Consider the following 20,528-nt stretch of genomic DNA (forward strand, 5'->3'; position numbering starts at 1 on the left):
TCAATCATCTTTTGTGTAGATGTGAGAACATTGCCAATGTAACTACAGTACTCTTCAGTTAGGACTTTTGGCTTCAGATCAACCTGAATCAATGCCATTTTATCACATTAATGATTCCAAGTGGAAAAAAAAAACATTAGCAAGGAGTGGTTAAATCAGTGCGCTAGTGCCCTTTAGAAGCACATGTTTATAAATGCGTGGGATTCTTTAAGTGTGTGAGAGAGGATGCCAAGAAAGTGTGTGTGTGTGTGTGTGTGCATAGTTTCTACCTCTCATCAGAGGATCTCTTCATTGCTGATGCCAATGTCACTGTGATCACCTGATTAAAGGTAACTTCATCTAGTGAATGGAGTACGCTCTTAACCTGACAGGACTGACTCCCAAGACTTCATGACTCAAGACTCACTAACCAAAATGTGCAGTTATTTCAAGTTCGTTATTTTGGGGGGGCTTTTCTAGCCTTTATTGGTAGGACAGGAAGTGAGTAGGACAGTGAAGATAGGACAGGAAGTGAGTGGACTCGGGAGGTGACCTCAGGCCGGACTCAAACCTGGGCCCTCGTGAGCACTGTACCCATGTGTGGGGAGGGACATGAAAGTCCACCCCCCTTATTATAGAAATCTTTGACAACATTGACTGTTATACTTTACATATGTACGACCAAACTGATCAAATGACAAATGATAGCAGTGCTCTACTTAGGTCAGGGCTCTTTGATAACCATATTTGATATTTCATTTCCATTCCGAGGGTATGAATGTGTGGATACATAAACAAAACCGTACCGATTCTGACACTTCTCCGATTCAAGAGACTGTGAAACAGTGACTTTGGCGTATCCTGATTGAATGTCCTAATAGAACAGTAATCAATTAAAGGCAGTTAAATACTCTTTCAATCATGGAAATCAGTGCCTGCACATTCAGTATTTCATTAATTCAAAATGGGTCAAAATTCACTCACACACACACACATTCCAGTGGGCCAAGATGCCTTCACCTTCTCTTGTCACGCTCTGAAGTACTAGAATGGCTAGCGATGACAGGGGAACTCGTGGTGGCCAAGATAATCATCAACAAAGGAATTTTGGGAGGAAAGCTTCCCGAGTCTACACCCATACATTGTAGTGTGAGGAACATTCAATCACTCTCACACACACACACACACACACACTCCTTAAATTCAAGGCATGTCTGATACTGCAATGTTACGATGCACACCCAAACGCCTACTCATGCACAAATATGCACCCACACCCACACACACACAGATTTTCCCCAAGAATTTGTTGTGGACAACAGTAGCCAAGACTAACAATAAGTACTCCCCAAAGCCTATGAGGCACACATACTTCAGTTCGGTCTTAATGGCATTCAGTGCTTCATAGCCTGTAAAACATTCCATCTTGCTCCAGGGCCCTGAAGCTTAGATATGATACCTTCTGGTCGACTGATTTTACCAAGCACCTTTAAACACATTGTTCATCGTTTAGTTGTCTGACTCAATTTTTGCCTGACCTTGATTGTCTTTCACTCAGCACTTAGAAAGATGGGATAAAGATGAAAAAACAAACACCCAAAATGAAGTGTGGCGCAAATAACTGTTCTTTAATTTCATGAGGCCGTCACAAACCTGAATGACATTTTTTCTCCGCTATAGATTGGTCTCCATTTAATTTCATTAACATGTTGCTGGATTAACAAAAAAAGTTTCAGCATTTCTGCCCCAATCCATTCCTTTAGATCAACACAGTCTTACCAAAAGATATCTTTACGTTGTCCTTAAAAGAAAATGTTAAAAATACAAATGAGGAAAGGTTAGTTGGGATACGACAAGCGACCATCAAGTGACCATCACTCGAACCAAAGTTCAAATAGGTTTGAAAAGAAAAGAAAAACGTTTCAAATGAAATAAAATCTTGCAGGGGGTCTGGTCTGTGACTTTGACTTGACTCCAACAAACAAAAAAAACACTTTAGTGTTCATGGGAAGAGATCATTATGGGATGTGCTCAACTAAAAATCCCTTCGGTTACTCTCCAAAACATTTGAAGAGAAATTACTACGGAGTCCCACCGTGGCAAAAAATTTAATAAGGAATTAAGGGATTTAAAAAAAAAATAAAAATAAAAAAAAAAACACGATAGAAGGCACGGTCCTCCATGGCATTCTTCTGTTCTTCAGCGATGGTTACCCTTCGCAGAAGTCATTGTTGCTTCTCTCTAACACTGTTAACAGCGTGTCATGTCTTCAACACTAGACTTTCACTATTGCTATAGTTGGTATACTGCCAGAGGTGCTATCAACTAGGTGACTGCTGTCTACAATAAATCCTTGCATTAACTCAACTAAACTGCTTTCCATGCGGTGGGTACAGATGGGACAGGGACATGCAAGATAAAGAAAGACGTTGAGACGAACTCATTGACACATGAAGACGTCTGATCCATTTGTTTGGCGATGCTAGTTCTACTGTCCATAAAAGCACTGTGTGATATTGATGGCTCTGTCGTGTAAACACCCCGTGCCGTTTAACAAGTGTTCATGTGAGCGATAAAATGCTTGATGATTGATTGATCGATCCTGCATGGAGATTCCCCATTTCCTTGAATTGACGATAACTGCCGACCAGCGTCGCTGTCGTACACGGGCACCAAGATTAGGTACATGAAGGCGCTTCATAAGACTTAAGATTAAAAATAAAAAGAACTCAATCTTATAAGATAAATTAAGGGGGGGGGGGGAGAAAGACAAGAAAGAAAGAAAGAAAGAAACAAAGAGAGAGAAAAGCGAGAGGGGGCCTTTATATGCGTATGCGTATGTCTGCGCGTGTGTTTGTTTGTTTGTTTGTTTGTGAGGGAGGGAGGTGTCTGGGGATGCTGCGTGAGCAAATGAACACCAGGCACGGAAGTCTCTAGAATCTGAGGTGTGTGTGTGTGTGTGTGTGCGCGCCGGAGCAGCCAACACTCAAGAGACTGGAGGAAGCCGGTGCTCTGGGGACTCACGCAGCCCAGCGTCGGGGCCGACCACCGGGAGGTCTGCGCCGGGATTTAGCTGCCGAAGCCGAAGATGCCCTTGATGTATCCGGTCAGGCCTCCCTTGCCCTTCTGTTCCACCTTGTCGTCCAGGGGCGGGAAGGCCACGTGGTTGAGTGCCAGGTCGAAGAACAGGGGCTTGCAGGGGATTGGCTGGAAGTCGGGGGGAAACTCCACCAGATTGGGCTGCTTGCCGACGAGGGTGGGATCCAGACGGAAGGCGTCCAATCGGTCGCAGAGGGGCTGCAGAGTATGAGGGATAATCGAAAGGGTCATAAATGAGAAAAAAAAAAATAATATATAATATCATATAATGCCACATGTAAGAAGAACCATTGTAAAAACACACACACACACACGCTAAAATACTTCAGGGTTGTCACATTCACCCACTAAAACATGAAGCATGTTAGTGCGTGTGCATTTTATTGCTTTAATGTCAAAATCACTTAAAATGCTGCGTGTGGAATAATTCAACTGAATACGTAATGTTCTTGGCTCCCACTCCTACCTTGTTCTCTTTCACATTGGGCTGTATGGGTGTTTCCGCTACATCTTCTTTGTCTAAAATACAAACAAGCCCACAGATGCTGCGTCAGTACCTACCATACATAACACCTCACATGACCAGTTACGTGTGAGGTCTCAATGTCAGAGTGGAGACTGTTATTTAACACATAACCATGAGGTAATGTCTAGCACTAGGAAATTGAGAAACAAAATGGCTGAACCCAAAATGGTATAACCCACCCAAGATGGCTGCCGCCTGCAGCGAGTATTTCTCGGCATTAACCTCGGCGATAAGTTCTTGGACATCTGGAAGGTCCTGTGAAAATCCGAGAGACATCAGCACTGTTTGACAGAAACGTACAAACCTTCATATGAGTATTCCTAACAGGTGTTGAGATTGCTCTACCTTGAGGCTGTTGTTCAGGCTCTTGGCTTTGGACTGGACCTCTTGGGCGTACTTCAGAACTCGCTCATACAGAACCAGGGCCTCACTCCACTTCTTCACCAGCACATAGGACTGGGCGATGAAGAAACACCTGAAACAAAGGAACAGCAAAAATGACTTGAATAAAAAGCTACAAATGACAACCACGTCAGGAAATCTGGAGACCTGGGTGAAGCGGACCGATTCCCAATGGCCATGACGGATGACACAACCCTCAGACATGCAGACACACCTGTAGGCCTTGTACACCAGGGTCTTCAGGGCCACCTCCTTCTGGAAGGTCTGATCCTCCTCCATTCCCTGAATGACGGACAACTCTGCCAGGCTCTACGGAGAGGAACAGCACCAGAGTCAATAAGCACAGGCCAGACTCAACTCTGCCAGGCTCTACAGAGAGGAACAGCACCAGAGTCAATAAGCACAGGCCAGACTCAACTCTGCCAGGCTCTACGGAGAGGAACAGCACCAGAGTCAATAAGCACAGGCCAGACTCAACTCTGCCAGGCTCTACGGAGAGGAACAGCACCAGAGTCAATAAGCACAGACCAGACTCAACCCTGCCTTTCAGGTCCCGTCAGCCATCAGCACAGTTCAAAGTTCATCTCTGCACTACTGTGACAAAGACCATAGCATCTTCTTGCTGCTCCTTGGGTCACTACACGTAAGCTGCTTGCAGAACATTAGGAACTTGATGGTAACAAATATTCTGAAATGTAATTGTGACAATTTGGAGAACGGGCCCAATATTGCACAACTTCAAATGGATCAAAATGTTCTGAGAACACAAATGCTTGTACATTTTCTGTTACAGTTAATCTGACAACTGTATTGACCTTACCTAAAAGTCAGATACTATTCGACTGGCGGGAGCAAAACCACTGCTCTACACGCAGCAGCAAACCCTACAGTGCCATTTTCATGTGCGGTTGCCGGCAATAGCCTGTTTAAATTCATACCAATTGATTAAAATGGGCTTCTTTCAAGACATTCTAAAGTGACATTCTATTGTGATTGGTACCAAGGACAGTCTCTAGGCCAGCCGGGTCAGATTCTTATGACATGCAACGCTCATGAGCATCACCACCACGTGTCTGTCCTGTCTGGAAAAAATCCTTTTGAAGCTCACACGTGGTGTCACACCGTGTACTCTTGCCTTAAGGCTGCTGTCAAAAGTCGATAAATCTGCCTTGTCTTGTCTAACTTCTCATGAGACAAAATCCTTACTAAGCTTCAATCTTCATCACTTTAAGGATTACTTAAACGGCCATTTTTCGTTTTTTTTACTACTACTATGACTACTGTTACTATTTCTACCACCGATGACTCCACAACCAGACTTCCTTCCCATGAAGCCAAAAAGTGAAACATTTTTTTAAATGAACAAGAGAAGAGGCAAACGCCACTCCTTGGACGGGGGCCGGGCGGGCACAGCGAGGCGAGGCTGGTACCTGCAGGATGATGTCGTAGAGGCGGATGAGGTCCTGGGGCCGGGGCCCCCTCTTGCTGTCGTCCATCTCCGGCTCCTTGAGCTTGGCCTGCAGCGTGTGGGCCATGCTCTCATTGCGCTTCACCACGGTCCACAGCTTGATGTAGGTCAGGTAGCTGTGGACAGGGCAGAACACCAAAGGGTCAGAGAGAATTTAGAGGTCAAAGGTCAGATAGGTGTTAGAGGTCAAGTGTTATAGAGGGTGGGCTGACGACAAGCTCTCAGGAGGAGGAGGAGGAGGACACACACACACACACACACACACACACACACACCATGAGAAGCCATAAATCAGCACACCAGGGGCGTAACACACCTGTGCAGGAACTGCAGGTTAGAGACCTTCCCTCCCTCCGGTTCTGATCCTCTCTCTCTGGTTTTCTGGGGAGTAGCACAAACAAGCCTGTCATGTCAACACAACTGAGAGTTCATCTGAACAACACCGCTTTAAGTAATATCCAGAGGCAAACAAAGAAAAAGTGTCTTCTCCTTACCACGTCAATCCTGATTTCCTCTCGCACGGCCTGGATGGTGTCTCTGCACTCTGCCAGGAGAGTCTCATAAAGGCGCTCCTTAGTTTCTTCACTGGAAGCCTAACGGGCCGAAACACAAACAAACGCAAACGACAGACTTAGAATTAGACGGAAATGCAGAAACACTAAACAACAAACTGACGAGACATGTAGACCCTGAAGATCATATTATGAAAAAAAGGGGTTCAGACATTCCTGATCCATGTCTGAGGACAAGCAACACATCCGACAAAAACATAAATAAATAAATAAGCTAAACACAACTCTATTAGTATACACAATCCACAGATGCAGGACAGGTACAAGTGTATGTTGAACGGCCATTTTGACTTTATACAGTTTTGGAATGTTTATACAGGAGAGCCTCTGGTATGAACAGACAATGTGTAATAGTCTCACTCTATCCCTCTGGCTTAAGTTTGGTTTTATCTAGGATACGTGGGTGTACAAAAACCCACATTGTAATGAAAGATGTGTGACTGCTCGTGAATAGAAGCTATGCAACTGGGCAGGTTTCATATGCATACCTGAGGAAGCAGATATGCTACAGCTAAGTCATTGTGAGAACGTTTCATCAAACGTCAAAGAAAAGGCGTGCACTATTTTACTTCGAAAGTTCTTACAATCTTCATAGTCAAGCTACAAGCGTGCTACAAGCTAAACAACCAAGTGGCTTGTAGCAATTAAAAGAACAATATTGATAAACATTTTTAGGAGCCTTGATTTTAAGATAACATAGTTTGATGTATGGGGCCAACCTTTCAACCCTAAATATGAATGTTACAGGAATGCAAGACATTGCCTTGTGGCCATTTGCTACTGCCGTGTACAGGCAATTAACAGGGACACTTTGATGTCTGCCTCCAGTAGTCTTCTCTTAAGGATATCAGTCAAGTGTTACAAAAACAGAAACTACAAAAACCAGATTCTCCAAATATGCAGCACACCAGACAGACGCTGTGCAAAGCACCGTCATTAATGGGCTGTTTATGATGGCACGGCGAGACGGCCACACCGGGTATGTGCACTAGGCCTGGCCTTTTGGCACAGTCTCAACCAAGCCACCATGCTGGCAACACCTTGAATGACTGAGATGCACTGGTGGAACCAGCTCCCTTACAGAGAGTGACAAACAGATATGGGGGAAGGGAGGGGGGGGGTTAGGGAAACCAACTAGATAATCAAGGCATGGGCGAACCCAGGGTGACTACACTTGCAAATAGGGCTGTGGTATCACTGCAAACCGCTCCGAATACCGCAGCTAGTCAATTTTTATAGCCCTGCAGCCCTACTTGTGAAGGAGTACATTAGCAAAGACACTACCACAAATAGCGAGGGGTGTCAGTCACAGTTCACATCAAGATACCGTAATACCAGTAGCAATCTGTAGTAGCTACTAACAGGTTCAAAACGCACATAAAAAAAAAAACACTGTTTTAACACAATTTATTTTACCCTGCCATTGTTACAGTGTTACTATACTATTAGGATCAGGACGACATACTGAGGAACGAAGGCTAACAGCGCACTGATACTGCACCACGCAACGCCACAAACATCCAGTCCAGCCAGAATGCGGAACTGGAATCTTTGTGCGTGGAGAGAGACAGGTCAGTCAGAGCTATGGGCTGTACTGACAACAGACCTCTAATTACGATAAAGATGCTCATTTGTTTGGCTCCCAAGAGTTTATGGATTTCTAGACAGGCTGTGTACGGCCTTGTGGGGCTTGTGAGGGGGAGCACTGTGTTCGAGGCGTTGAGGCACCGGGCCTGATGGCAGGGCTGTCATGGGGGAGAATGCAGCCCGGATGTGAAGGAGCCGCATGCCACTGGCCTGAGCTGTCTGCCTGAGCTGTCTGCCTGCCATGGGTGTGTCTGGGTGGGGAAGAGCAGAGGGCAGCCTGGGGTGGGGCAGCTTGCCTCTCATACTCTCATGTACCATACCCTCTCACTGACTCACTGTATGCGTGTGTTAGTGTGTGTGTGTGTGTGTGTGTGTGTGTGTGTGGGGTCCTGTACGGCAGAACAGCGCCATCTAGTGGGGAATTAGGGACTCACTATTAACACATCTACCATACCCAACTGTGAGGACTGTCTAGACAGGGCTGAAAAAAAAAAAAAAGATCGCGCTGAGAGAGTGAGAGATACGCCCAGGGTGTCTACCTGGCAAACAGGCAGGTGTATTAGCTGTAATTACTACTTGCGTGACAGACTGTTTCTGAACAGGGCTGTGCAACATAAACACCTCGCATCTCCCAGCGAGTTCTACAAACACAACTTCAGAGCCCCACAGATTTGTGTTAAGCCATAATTTGCAGTTATGAAACTGGAGGGACTAGAATGCACCAGAAGGAAGGAAGGATTAGAATGACCTGTTTTGAAACTGTCATTTTATATTGGAAGATTAAAGGTGTAGCTTGCAATGTTGGCAGAAGTTTGACGTTTTGAAACTGGACAGCCAAGCAGTACCCATACCCAATACCCTTTCTCCCTTTCGAAACATTAGCATAATCCCTTGGAAACGGGCTAATCTCCGCTGAACCGATTTCAAAGGTGTGGTTGCAAAAAGATGCCTTATCGGGCTTCAGGCCATCTACTGCAGTATGTAAGGATTTTAATCTCTCTTTTATCAAGATTCTCAAAAGGAACATCGTCATCACGTGGACAGGCATCCACCGCTCTCCTGATGAAGACTCACCTGAGCAATGGCCGCCTCGTTGTCTGCCAGTCCCAGGAGGAAGATGCGGGCCTTGTCGATCTTGACGGGCACGGTGCGCCCGCGCCACTCCACCTCGCTCATGGTGGCGGCCTGCTTGGCCCTAGTTTGGGTGATCAAAGTCTGCCGCAGAAAACAGACAAAAGAACTATTCAAGCAAAAACATTTCAATGACTGAATGACTACTTCTGATGATGATTGCTGTTCAAGGAAGTAATCTAGTCATTTTTGCAAGACTACCCAATGCGGAATGCTTAAAAGCCATATGTTACACACACCTTATCTTTTACACTGAGACTACGCAAGGATACAATTTCATCAATCATCAGATCATATCAAAAATCATCATCATATATCATTCAATAAGTGAGTGCATGATTATGATTTGATGGGAAACAAAGGAGTTATATCTGCATATGGGGGGTGTAAAGATCTTTGGTGTTTTTAAAGCCAAGACAGGCTCTCTGCTGGGACAGTCTCTGACGTGTGTCTGTAATAAGGGCAGTCTGTGTGTCTGTAATAAGGGCAGTCTGTGTGTCTGTAATAAGGGCAGTCTCTGATGTGTGTCTGTAATAAGGGCAGTCTCTGATGTGTGTCTGTAATAAGGGCAGTCTCTGATGTGTGTCTGTAATAAGGGCAGTCTCTGATGTGTGTCTGTAATAAGGGCAGTCTCTGATGTGTGTCTGTAATAAGGGCAGTCTCTGATGTGTGTCTGTAATAAGGGCAGTCTCTGATGTGTGTCTGTAATAAGGGCAGTCTGTGTGTCTGTAATAAGGGCAGTCTGTAATAAGGGCAGTCTGTGTGTCTGTAATAAGGGCAGTCTGTGTGTCTGTAATAAGGGCAGTCTCTGATGTGTGTCTGTAATAAGGGCAGTCTCTGATGTGTGTCTGTAATAAGGGCAGTCTGTGTGTCTGTAATAAGGGCAGTCTCTGACGTGTGTCTGTAATAAGGGCAGTCTCTGATGTGTGTCTGTAATAAGGGCAGCCACTGACCTCCAGCTTCTCTGCCATCATGCCACCACTGCCTCCAGCACTCAGCCTCATCTGCATCAGGTCATTTATGGCATTCTGGTCACCTAGGAGACCGAGAGCGAGAGCGAAAGAGAGGTTATACAAGGACTAGAGTGACATCATGAATTAAAGAAGGGTTTCAACTGTGAGCTACTTGATTATTCAAGGCATGATTCTGACCTTGTTATTATATGTTTGGGGTTAGCTTAGGATCTAGGTTACAATAAAGAAGCACACATTTCTTAAGGAATCTTGCAAATCTACAGATGACTTTGTGATGCAAAACTCTACATCGAATGAAACGACATGGCCAGACATGCATGAGGGCACAAATGGGTCTGAATTTTGAAAAGACCTAAAACATTTCACTATGCTACAATTTTCCTCAGAAAGCAAGACCCTAAAACAATGAAGTTGTGTTTGGGAAAGGTGTGTGGGTGTGTGTTTGGGCATGAGTAGCTCCAGCTCTCACCAATGTTGTATGCACAGTAGCGGAGGTTGGGCGAGATCTCCTCCACCCTCTGGTTGTAGAGCACCGCCTGCTCCTCAGTAAAAGCACTGGCCAGCTTCTCATAGATGGTTCTGCAGATTAACACCTTAGTCATTACTCATCACAAAAGCCAAACGCTTTCATGAATGGATACTTATCCTGGAACGAAGTGTACATGCCAGTAGGCTGAGCTCATCAAAACAAACACAGAATAACTACATGTGCATTCCCCTACAGGCCAGCTGCTCTCTAAAACACTTCTTGCAACACAGAACTTGGTAGCATGCAAGTAGTACCTATCTATTTATTTATTTATCTATTAACACACACACAATTCAATATAGTAACTAATGAAACTGAGTGCCAAGCATCCTCCCTGGACCTGGACACACACACTTCAATATAGTAACTAATGAAACTGAGTGCCAAGCATCCTCCCTGGACCTGGACGGACGGACGGACGGACGGACGCGCGCGCACGCGCGCACACGCACACGCACACGCACACGCACACGCACACACACACACACACACACACTTCAATATAGTAACTAATGAAACTGAGTGCCAAGCATCCTTCCTGGACTCACTTGCACTTGTTGAAGGCCTCCATAGCAGCTTTCCACTCCTGAAGCTCAAACTGGACCATTCCCGTCAGGTATGCAGTGTAGGCCTACAAGAAACAAAATATTCACCATCTGAGATCGATTCACGTTTATCAAAAGCAGCCAGCTAAATCTCTCAATACAAGATCCAGACCATGCAGCACCCTCTCAACATCTGTGACATTATTTTTGGACTATTCGATCAAATACAAATTAAATTAGAAATTCGAATTGGAAAATTGTTGTGTGATGAGCCCCAGTGTTTCCTGAGCATAGTCCCTCCCTGCTTTCAGAGCCTCACCTGGGCCTCCAGCTTGGTCTTGGCGTCCACGCGCGGGCTCTCGCAGAGGCGCTCCAGGTGCTCGCCGTGCTTGGCGGCCTTGCGCAGCCGGGCCAGCAGGTGGAAGCGCTTGCGCGGCTCAGTGTTGGCCTCCTGCTTCAGCTGCATGGCGTAACTCCATGCTCGCTCTGACTCCATCAGCACCAGCAGCAGGTACCTGAGGGGAGCCCAGCGCCACGTCAGGTTAAATCCAACCACTCACTCACACAGCTGGGATGAGACTAGGCCTCGCTCATGTGTATAGCACTGTACACAACGTCTATGTGCATTCATTTTTGTAAGCGTGCCTCCATTAAGGCTGTACATTACCAAAGATTTCTTTATATCTTGTGAGGGGCATGAGTAGGGCAGACCTATGCTACTTTCTATTGCTACACTGGCACAGCCTGTCTATACACGGAGGTAGTCTTGACTAGACAGATCATATTGACAGTGTTACCTATTGTCAGACACCATCTCCACAGTCACTTTCTTCCCAGTGAACTTGTGTCGGTGGCCCACTTTGAAACCCAGAGTTTTACGCAGGCGACGCAAGCGGCGAGAGCAGTAGCCCCTGTGAAGAAGAAAAATAAAAGAGGTGTGTTAACTTCACAGCTTAAAGAGCACTGGAGTAAGAAGCTGCCATATGGTTCATCAACCGGACAACCTAATCGTCGGATCTTTTACCTGTATCGCTGATAGTCTCCATGTCTCAACCCATGTTGTTGCTGTGACTCCTTAATGATCTGAAGAACTGGTGTCAGTGTTAAGGACTAAATGGGGTCTTAAAGTAACTCCCTTTAGAACACGGCAGTCTAATATCATAGTTGTTCATTTTACTTTGTTCCAAAATTACTAAATCATATCTACCACCAGCTAACACCGTTACTTTAATGCTTGGATGGTTTAATCAACACTAGTGGTGTTTATGACACAACCTGCTAGGTTTACATGTTAGGAACGACATTTGCAAAGTTATTAAGATGGGCTAAGTTACATCTTTTAACGTCCACATCAACATTACGAAAAAGGACTACAACATAATTTAAGGTTATTCAGAAGTATTGTGTCGGCTACTAGCGGATAGTGACACGTAGACTTAAGATAGAGCAACCCCCTGGTAGCTAGTAAAGCTTTGCTACACCGGCTAGCTTGCTATCTATCCAACAAATGAATGAGCATAGCAATCATTGCAATTAGGATTATAGTCAATGCAAACTGTTTTAAAATATGCGATTCTCAGTAAGGATACTTTCCAGTCCGAGGTTCTCCTTATTTTCATCCATCCCCGATCTTTTAATCTCACTTTGCTTGTCTGCGGCCATTTTTGTGCTAACACACGTCTTGCGAGGATGTAGTAATAGTAACCCGGAAGTATATCTAAGGTCACAGTCGAAGCGCGCTGACGAGTCTGTCAAAAAAGTTCACTAACCTATTACTGTAGCCTACCTACCAAATCCAAACTTGTATCAAGGCAGTTGCAAAAGTTATTCTGTTTCTGGACAACATAAATGCCAAGTGAATTACCTCACCTTTTTGTTATTCAATTATTCATAATGTTTTGTGCATATTTTACTCAAACTCAATTTCACAAATCATGATGTACAAAATAGACTTTTAATATACGTTGGACATACAAAATATGCATTTTTGCAACATACATCAGAACGTCATCAACAATTCTGTCTTCTCAAATGTCACAACATTCCAATCAATACTGTTTTTTCACAAGAGGTAGATCTATATTTTAAATGACAATCGACGAGACTATAGGTCTGCATGGAACATAAACAGACTTGAAGACTTTCGACCTTCTTCATTCATAATGTTTGCACAGTTAAGCATAGGCATCTGTGGTCCACAACTCAGATGTTACTGGCCGCATTGATGTATTTCTGGAGGTATTTCTTGACCTCAGAGATGTGCATGGTCTCTCTGATGGTGGTGTCTCGGTTGCGCACTACAAGCAGTCCATTCTCCAGCGTGTTCTCACTGATCATTACGGTGAAGAGCACACCCATCTCATCATACCTGCAGACACCCATCAAAGGACAGTCAAATGAAGGAACTCATAAGGGTGACATGGTGTACGGCAGTTGAGATTACCTCACCAATAAACTTGACAAAACAATGGTGCAAAAGATAAAAGTATTAGTTACTTGGTGTGCAACTGCTCCAGTGATTGAGGCATAGTCTCAAGGTACCCTGGCCACACAGAGATGTCTGCTTCAAGAAATTCTGTGACCAAACCCTCACAAACCTATAAAAATACAGCGCAAAAATCCTGATATTAAAGGGTCCTACTTAACTTTGACAGCGGTTTCCAACAAAGGTAAATTTGTAGGATTAGGATTTTTACAGCTGTGTGTCATACCAAAATATGGCACAGAGGTTGTGGACGCTGAACCGTGGACTCTATCAGTACTGTGAAAAAGACTTTAAGAAAAATGTCTGGAAGATACAGTAAAACTACAACTATACCTGTCTCAGTTCCACAGTAGCCCCTCTTCCCATGTCTAGGGCGACTTTAATTGGAGCCAAGGTGGGGTGGAGCTTCAGCACCTGTGTGTCAAGACCAGGCAGGCGATTTAATGAACCACAAAATACCAGAAAGTAATTATTATTATTTTTTTTTATAAATATTACATTTAGTTGGTACTTGAAAAAGAAACATGCAGAGATAGGTCTCTGTACACCGGCTCACAGACAAAAAAAAGTCTCATTCGATATCTATTCAAAATGCTGAAGGAAAAAAAAAAAAAACTCAAACAAATGCTGACTATGTTCCTCTATGGTGGTGATTCGTGCTCTCTTACAGCATTTTGTATGACCGTGACAGAACAGGCACACATACAGACCTTTCTTTGGTGAATCCTTTGCTTGATGCTCACTTTCTTCTCCATTTGTAGAGAGTTAAAGAGGTAGGCTAGCAGACCCCGATCCATGTTTCCACTCAGTGCTATGACTTGAGGCACAAATAACTTTCTCCCATCTTTGCACTGCAAGAACAAACACAAGATATTTCATAGCTCAAAGGCATAAAGTACAGTTAAAGTGCACATTTAGTGTAGTGAAAACATATATTCAGCCCGTAATTGCCATCCCCAATTAACATTCTGTTGTCTTTATCAATCAATCAATCAATTAATTAAATCTTATATAGCGCTTCTCTATATACCCGAATATATCCTTTACAGAGTCCAGAGTCCAGTTGTCATTCATACACAGTCATACCGGTGGTGGTAAGCTACCTCAGTAGCCACAGCTGCCCTGGGGCAGACTGACAGAAGCGTGGCTGCCAATCAGCGCCAACGGCCCCTCCGACCACCACCAACATTCATTCATATTCATACGATGCAATGCATGTCTTTATGATGGTGGGGGAAACCGGAGTACCCGGAGTAAACCCACGCAGGCACGGGGAGAACATGCAAACTCCACACAGAAAGGACCTGGAACGACCTGGAACGACCGTCTTTAGCTCCTTGTGCTACAAGATTAGTCATGTGATAGAACCAGCAAGGCTACAGACACAGTTTCATAAAGGCATCTATCCTCCATATAAGACAAGCAGCACTGTCTTAACCATCCAGTGACTAATGGTTACTGACACACACCTGCAACTTAGCTTTGGCGTTTCCATGTGTCTTCAGCAGCTCAGAATCCCCCAGGTTCCACAGGGTCTCCAGGGGCTCAGGACCCCAGGGAAACCTGTATGTCACTTTGACCCCGCGGGATGCTCCATCCTGCAGCTCTGCTTCCACAAGTTCACTGGAGCTGAAGTCGGATGGGCTCAAAGCAAACTGAGGCAAAGCAGATTTAGCATTAGCAACCTAAATTACAGAGTAAAAGCAACTGTCTACAACATACAACATGTTTTTTTTTTTTTCAAAATGGATAATTAATCATATGCCACCTGTCTATGTGACATTTTTCACATGTTCCCTTCACCTGTATATCAGTGTGTCTGGCTAGCACCCATGCTACATGCTCTCATAACTAAAGACAGAGGCTCCTGTAATGTGACAGCAAAAAATAGGGGGGAGGCAACTACTGATAAAAGTTTCCAATGACCTTTCGCCACCATTTCAACCGCTGCCTTGTCCAGTGGTCCAGCCACTGTGAAGAGGTGCGTGGGGAGCAGAACCACACTAGGGAGGCTTCTGTGAACTCTGATGAGCTGGCAAAAAAACAGGATCCAGTTTAGACTACACTGTAATTTTAACACATAGGACATTCAGAGGTATATGACATGACAATTACATGCAACAAACAGATGATTCCAGTGTTGATAACCCTTTAAAGTTTAAATGCTGTGTAAAACCATGAACAGAGGTACCTGAAAACATTATAAGTATAATAGATTATGGTTAAATGTGTCAATGAAGATGTAGAACTCAAGACTGAAAACAAATTTGTGTGAAATCTTGTGTCCTTACCAACCAATGCCAGCTAGGTTCTGATCTGAGAGTTGGTAGCAGGTGCCAGTTTCAGCTATGCCAAATGGTAGCTTCTTGTTTACCAGCTCCAGAGAAGGCAGATACTGCTCCAGGGCCCCTTAAGCAACAAAGACCAGAAGCATCACCACATCCATTCTAAACCCAAAACACAGATATTGCAGACCTTGCTCACCTTGAAGCAGGTTTGTACGGACTGACGAACTATGATGAAGAAGCTGCTGCAGCCTATCGAGTACTTGGCCTTTGGTGAGGTCCTTGTTGTTAATTATTTGTCCAATGGCACTGGTATCCACAAGCTTCAAACTCCCCTTGTCATTGGGGACATGCTGCAATGTGTTAATTCCGAACACCTGTGTTTTTGATCTAGTGACAGAATTCCACCACTGTTCTGAAATGTTCTTTTGGAGTTCCTTTCCGAGAGGTCCATAACTACAGGAGGTTCCATGCCTGAGCGCCCGAGCTTGAGACTCGTCGGGTGCTATGTAAAAGCGTTCCGTGCAGAGCTTCAGCAGTTCGTTAGCGTGGTCAGATTCGGAACTTTGGCTATGAAGCGCTCTGCTCATCTGTAGCACACACTGAGATCTATGCTTGCCACATTGGAGACGTATTTGCAATACGCATCTCCTAACACAATAAGTAAACATCTTCCTGTTAGTATTGCTATAATCATCTGAAGAGAGACAAAGTTATAGTAGAATAGAGCAGCAATATCAAACCTATTCTGCATTTACTTCACATTCGCTCCTATCGTAGCTCTTCTAAAGGTGCATGATGGTGTTGTGCGCTGTCCGGTCATCTGATGTTGGGAAATTAATTAGTGTACTGTCTATTTGTAGTTGTCTATTGGTCTGCAATCAAAACTGAAATACGTCATCATCAGATTCTTTATTTACAGACCACACGTGTGTCCACAGCGGCAAGAGCCAGGATACAATTACACGGCCGAGTATACGCAAACTCTTTCCGGGTGTAGTTGTTGTTCCGGGTGGAGGTGTCCCTGACGTATATATGTCTATGGTTCCTGACTCCAAACACAGTACATCAACTTTTCCATTATACATAAATGTAACAACCCCTGTCTGTATGTGGTGCTTGTAGTGATTTCCTCAGTAGCCTACTATTCTGGTGGAAGAATGAAAGACGAATATTGCTATAGTTGCAACTTACACGACCACGAGGAACGCTGTCAGTCCATCCGCAAAAAAGCGATGTGGTGGATCTAATTAGCTACCGCCAATAGTTCCTCTTGTAATAACGAAGGCTTATTTAGATCTTCAGTAACAGGAGTCTATTCTGTCTTATTTTCTGAAATTGCTTTACAGTGTTATAATTTGACAAAATTGTTATTTAAAGCTGACATTGACAGATTAGTTTATTTCTTTATTGTAGTTGTATCATGATGTGCTGTTAACATCAGACACTTCACTTCAGACACTTTTTAATTCTGGAAATAACTTTACATGTTTCGCCAGTAGGCTATTTAGTGACAACATAAATGTTAAGCGCAGAATGCCCAGGTGTAGCTCCTCCTTGGTTATCGAGAATGTAAATTCATCATTCATCATCTTTTATGATTGTGACGTCACATGCGTTTGTCGTTGGAACAGACGTGAGATGCTGCGCTGACTTCGCGTGCCAGGCTAGATAGAGGACTCCAGCTTGTAGGCTGACTGCAGTTGACCGACTATCCTGACTAACATTCAAGGAAAAATGGACAGTTGTGAGTAACCGTTTTTTTAAATGAGAGTGTCTGTCTGATAAACATTTTCAATTTTTTTTTTTAAATGCACCGGAATTAGCTAGGTTAGCTAGTTTTCATCCGTTGTCCCTTGGCAGGACATGACAGAGAGATACAGAAATAAATAATAATAATACAAAAAAGATAAGCAACAGTTTGACAAAACAGTGCAGTTAAGATAACAAATTGTAAAAACCAGGCAGACATAGAAGGTAAACAACAGTGTGACAAAACAGTGCAGTTAAGATAACTAATTGTAAAAACCAGACAGACAGACAGACATACAAGGTGTTAGACATAAAAAGACGTTATGGTGTGAGTAATGCAGTGGCCTAATTATGGTTGCAGGTTTGGTTATTTTTGATCCATTTCTTAAGTTTGTTTTTGAACACTGAAATACTGGCGCACTCCCTTACATCAGTAGGGAGGGTATTCCAGTAATTAAAGGCGCGCACTGAGAAGACTGTCTGTCCAAACGTACTGTGTCTATACTGTATAACACAGTCTCCCCTGGTGACTGCCCTAGTTGCCAAGCCATTGCCCTCCTTCAGCTTTATAAACTCATTTAATGGTGGAGGGGCCAGCCCATGTAATATTTAAAAAATGAGACAGGCATCCAAAAACTGTAAGAAACTGTCAAATTTGAATAAGTTATACTTTGTTATTATATGGCAGTGGTGATAGCTGATAGGTTTCTGGTCTAGAGTTTTTAAGGTCTGCTTGTAGAGGGTGTCTATTGATTTCAGAGTTCTTGTACTTGCTTGTGACCAGCTTGTGTAACAGTACGAGATGTGAGAAAAGATCATGGCATGCATAAAAAGTTTGGCTGCCTCTGTTGTTAAGTACGGCCTTACATGTCTAAAACATGTCTAAAACATTAATAGATAGACACACTGATGGTAAATCATTAATGTTCATGCTAAACAGGATCGGCCCCAATACTGACCCCTGGGGTACACCAATATTATTACTGAGGTATGGAGAAAAGCTACTTCCAAAGTGTACACTTTGAGTCCTAAGCCAAATATGACTTCATCCATTTTGTGGCTTCTGCTGAGAAATTAAAATACAATAATTTTGCTAATAGTGTCTGGTGATTCACGGTGTCAAAAGCCTTCTGAAGATCCAAGAAAACTGCACCAACTACCCCACCTCCATCCAATTTGGAATTAACACTAACTAGGAAGTAGCAGTTAGCTGTCTCCGTAGAGTGATTAGCGCGGAATCCAAACTGCATTGGGTGCAGACAGAGGGGTGTTCCCTAAGTTTAAGTGTGCTGTCAGCTGTTCTGCTACCCATTTTTCACACACCTTGGAAATCACTGATAGAATACTGATGGGCCTGTAGTTTGACACAATTGCTTTATCACCAGACTTAAAAATAGGGCACACCACTGCTCTTTTCCAGGAGCTTGAAAAAAGACTATTCCTAATGGAAAGGTAATCAAGTGAGCAATGGGGCAAGCAAGGGGCTCCTTATGTGACTTCAAAAATGTGGTGTCCAAACCATATGCATCCTTGGCTTTTGAGTGTCTTAGGGAAGCTAGCATTTTGCTCACTGCTGATTCAGTTATTTCCCTCATTTTAAAAATGGGGATACTATCATCTATGAGGACAGTGGGTGTAGTTACCGGTGGGATGCATTAATAGCATCAAAGCTGGATCTGTTCTATAAAACAGGCCATTCATATGCCTGTGAAAGGAGTCTAAATTAACTTATGTAATATTAACATGAAATAAAATTCTGCAGCTACAATAGTCATTGCAAAGAAAATTGTCTCTAACAATTTTTTTCTCATCACTGAATTTCTTTAGGCACTCAGACTGATGAACTTGATCTACAAGGTAGAGGAAATACACTAAAACTAGAATTTTCCTATGTGTTCCATAATATTATACATCTTTGCCCCCTTTTTTGCTTTTATAGCCTACTGACCAAATTTGTATTCCTTTTCATGTTTCTCTGTTGTTATATCCACCACTGGTGGTAATTAAACCAATGTGCAGACTGTGAGGTAAGAAACATGATGATGAATAAAGGACTATTTTTAAGACAATGCAAAAAAAATAACTCCAGAAAACAAGTTTTCTTATTGTGTAAAACATTCAGACACTATGATATTACTGAAATGTGTTCTGACCAGCGCTCATTTTATGTAATGTTATTACTAGTACTGCCTCACTGAAGATGGTTCTGAGTCAGAGGCTTCTCTCAGAGAGACTGAATATCCGCTTAATTACATGGACTCCAGGATTGCCACATTGGAGTCCTCAGACAGAAGACACTCTACCAGACCCGACTCAGCCAGACCCAAGAGCCCATGGGGTGTACACGATCCATATATATCCATGGAGGTTAGAAGCTGAAGTCCTCAAGTCCTGGCTTTCCAACAACATGTGCAGTAGCATCTTGAAGTGTTTTGAATCCCACCTACACGAGGCATAACTCTTTTCCTCTTTAACACAGGAGCTAGGGAAGTCCTTTGTGGGCTTTGCCTCGCTGCCTCACCAAATTCACAGGAAGAACGTGAAAAAAGGCTTCGATTTCACACTGATGGTAGTAGGTAAGGAAAAAAGCACATGTGTTATGGATGAAACAAGGCAGTGGCCCCATTCAGTGTTCCCCCTTCACTGTGTACTGTGTGGTGAAGAGTAACATGGTGGACATGCACTCACTCTCTTGCGCTCGTTTGGTTCCTCAGGGGAATCTGGCCTAGGGAAGTCCACCCTGATCAACAGCCTGTTTCTCACAGGGCTGTACAGTGACAGGATTTTGCCCAACACCTCAGGTAGATCAGTTGGACTGCATGTTTTATCCATTGGAGGGCATATTAGATGCCATGTCTGCTTGTAATATGTACAGTGGGGAAAATAGTATTTGATCCCCTGCTGATTTCGCAAGTTTGCCCACTTGCAAAGAAATGTGCGATCTATAATTGTAATGGTAGGTGTATTTTAACAGTGGGAGACAGAATATCAACAGATACTTATTTGCCGCCATCAAATGCAAATCAATTCATAACTGTTATAAAATGCAGTTTTCTGGATGTTTTTGTTGATATTCTGTCTCTCACTGTTTAAATAGACCTACCACTACAATTATAGATCACACATTTCCTTGCAAGTGGGCAAACTTGCAAAATCAGCAGGGGGTCAAATACTTATTTCCCCCACTGTAACAC

General features: G+C 43.6%; 3 protein-coding genes across 3 annotated transcripts; 1 reads left to right on the forward strand and 2 right to left on the reverse strand.

Moving 5' to 3' along the window:
* Positions 1-2,827: 2,827 nt before the first annotated feature.
* Positions 2,828-12,532, reverse strand: LOC105900229 (signal recognition particle subunit SRP68). The gene is made up of 16 exons (XM_031564052.2): positions 12,402-12,532; positions 11,837-11,903; positions 11,610-11,723; positions 11,132-11,327; positions 10,816-10,898; positions 10,208-10,317; positions 9,718-9,800; positions 8,708-8,848; positions 5,969-6,067; positions 5,791-5,855; positions 5,437-5,590; positions 4,221-4,315; positions 3,950-4,079; positions 3,784-3,859; positions 3,545-3,597; positions 2,828-3,276 (listed from the first exon to the last, which is right to left on the reverse strand). The coding sequence occupies exons 1-16, from the start codon at positions 12,472-12,474 to the stop codon at positions 3,049-3,051; spliced, it is 1,767 nt and encodes a 588-aa protein (XP_031419912.1). The 5' UTR covers positions 12,475-12,532; the 3' UTR covers positions 2,828-3,048.
* A 212-nt stretch (positions 12,533-12,744) lies between these two features.
* On the reverse strand, positions 12,745-15,707 carry polg2 (polymerase (DNA directed), gamma 2, accessory subunit; the record flags this gene model as incomplete). Its single annotated transcript, XM_012827467.3, has 7 exons — positions 12,745-13,180; positions 13,309-13,409; positions 13,631-13,711; positions 14,008-14,148; positions 14,767-14,952; positions 15,224-15,329; positions 15,589-15,707. Coding segments are annotated over 7 exons (900 nt in total), but the record flags the coding sequence as incomplete, so codon positions are not given.
* A 1,043-nt stretch (positions 15,708-16,750) lies between these two features.
* On the forward strand, positions 16,751-20,200 carry LOC116219737 (protein peanut-like). The gene is made up of 6 exons (XM_031563486.2): positions 16,751-17,329; positions 19,162-19,191; positions 19,354-19,361; positions 19,519-19,701; positions 19,814-19,910; positions 20,049-20,200. Exons 1-6 carry the CDS (start codon positions 17,320-17,322, stop codon positions 20,198-20,200), a joined length of 480 nt encoding a protein of 159 aa, XP_031419346.1. The 5' UTR covers positions 16,751-17,319.
* Positions 20,201-20,528: the final 328 nt, after the last annotated feature.

The sequence above is a fragment of the Clupea harengus genome, chromosome 26, assembly GCF_900700415.2.
Source record: "Clupea harengus chromosome 26, Ch_v2.0.2, whole genome shotgun sequence".
Classification (NCBI taxonomy): domain Eukaryota; kingdom Metazoa; phylum Chordata; class Actinopteri; order Clupeiformes; family Clupeidae; genus Clupea; species Clupea harengus.

Excerpts from the sequence above, each read along its gene's own strand:
- LOC105900229 (XM_031564052.2), bottom strand. The coding sequence starts at position 12,474 with ATGGCCGCAGACAAGCAAAGTGAGATTAAAAGATCGGGGATGGATGAA. Across the intron at positions 10,318-10,815 it reads GAGGCCTTCAACAAGTGCAA|AACCATCTATGAGAAGCTGG; the intron begins GTGAGTCCAGGA and ends GTTAATCTGCAG. Across the intron at positions 5,856-5,968 it reads AGGAAATCAGGATTGACGTG|AAAACCAGAGAGAGAGGATC; the intron begins GTAAGGAGAAGA and ends GCTACTCCCCAG.
- LOC116219737 (XM_031563486.2), top strand. Across the intron at positions 19,702-19,813 it reads ATCCATATATATCCATGGAG|GAGCTAGGGAAGTCCTTTGT; the intron begins GTTAGAAGCTGA and ends TCTTTAACACAG. Across the intron at positions 19,911-20,048 it reads TTTCACACTGATGGTAGTAG|GGGAATCTGGCCTAGGGAAG; the intron begins GTAAGGAAAAAA and ends TTGGTTCCTCAG.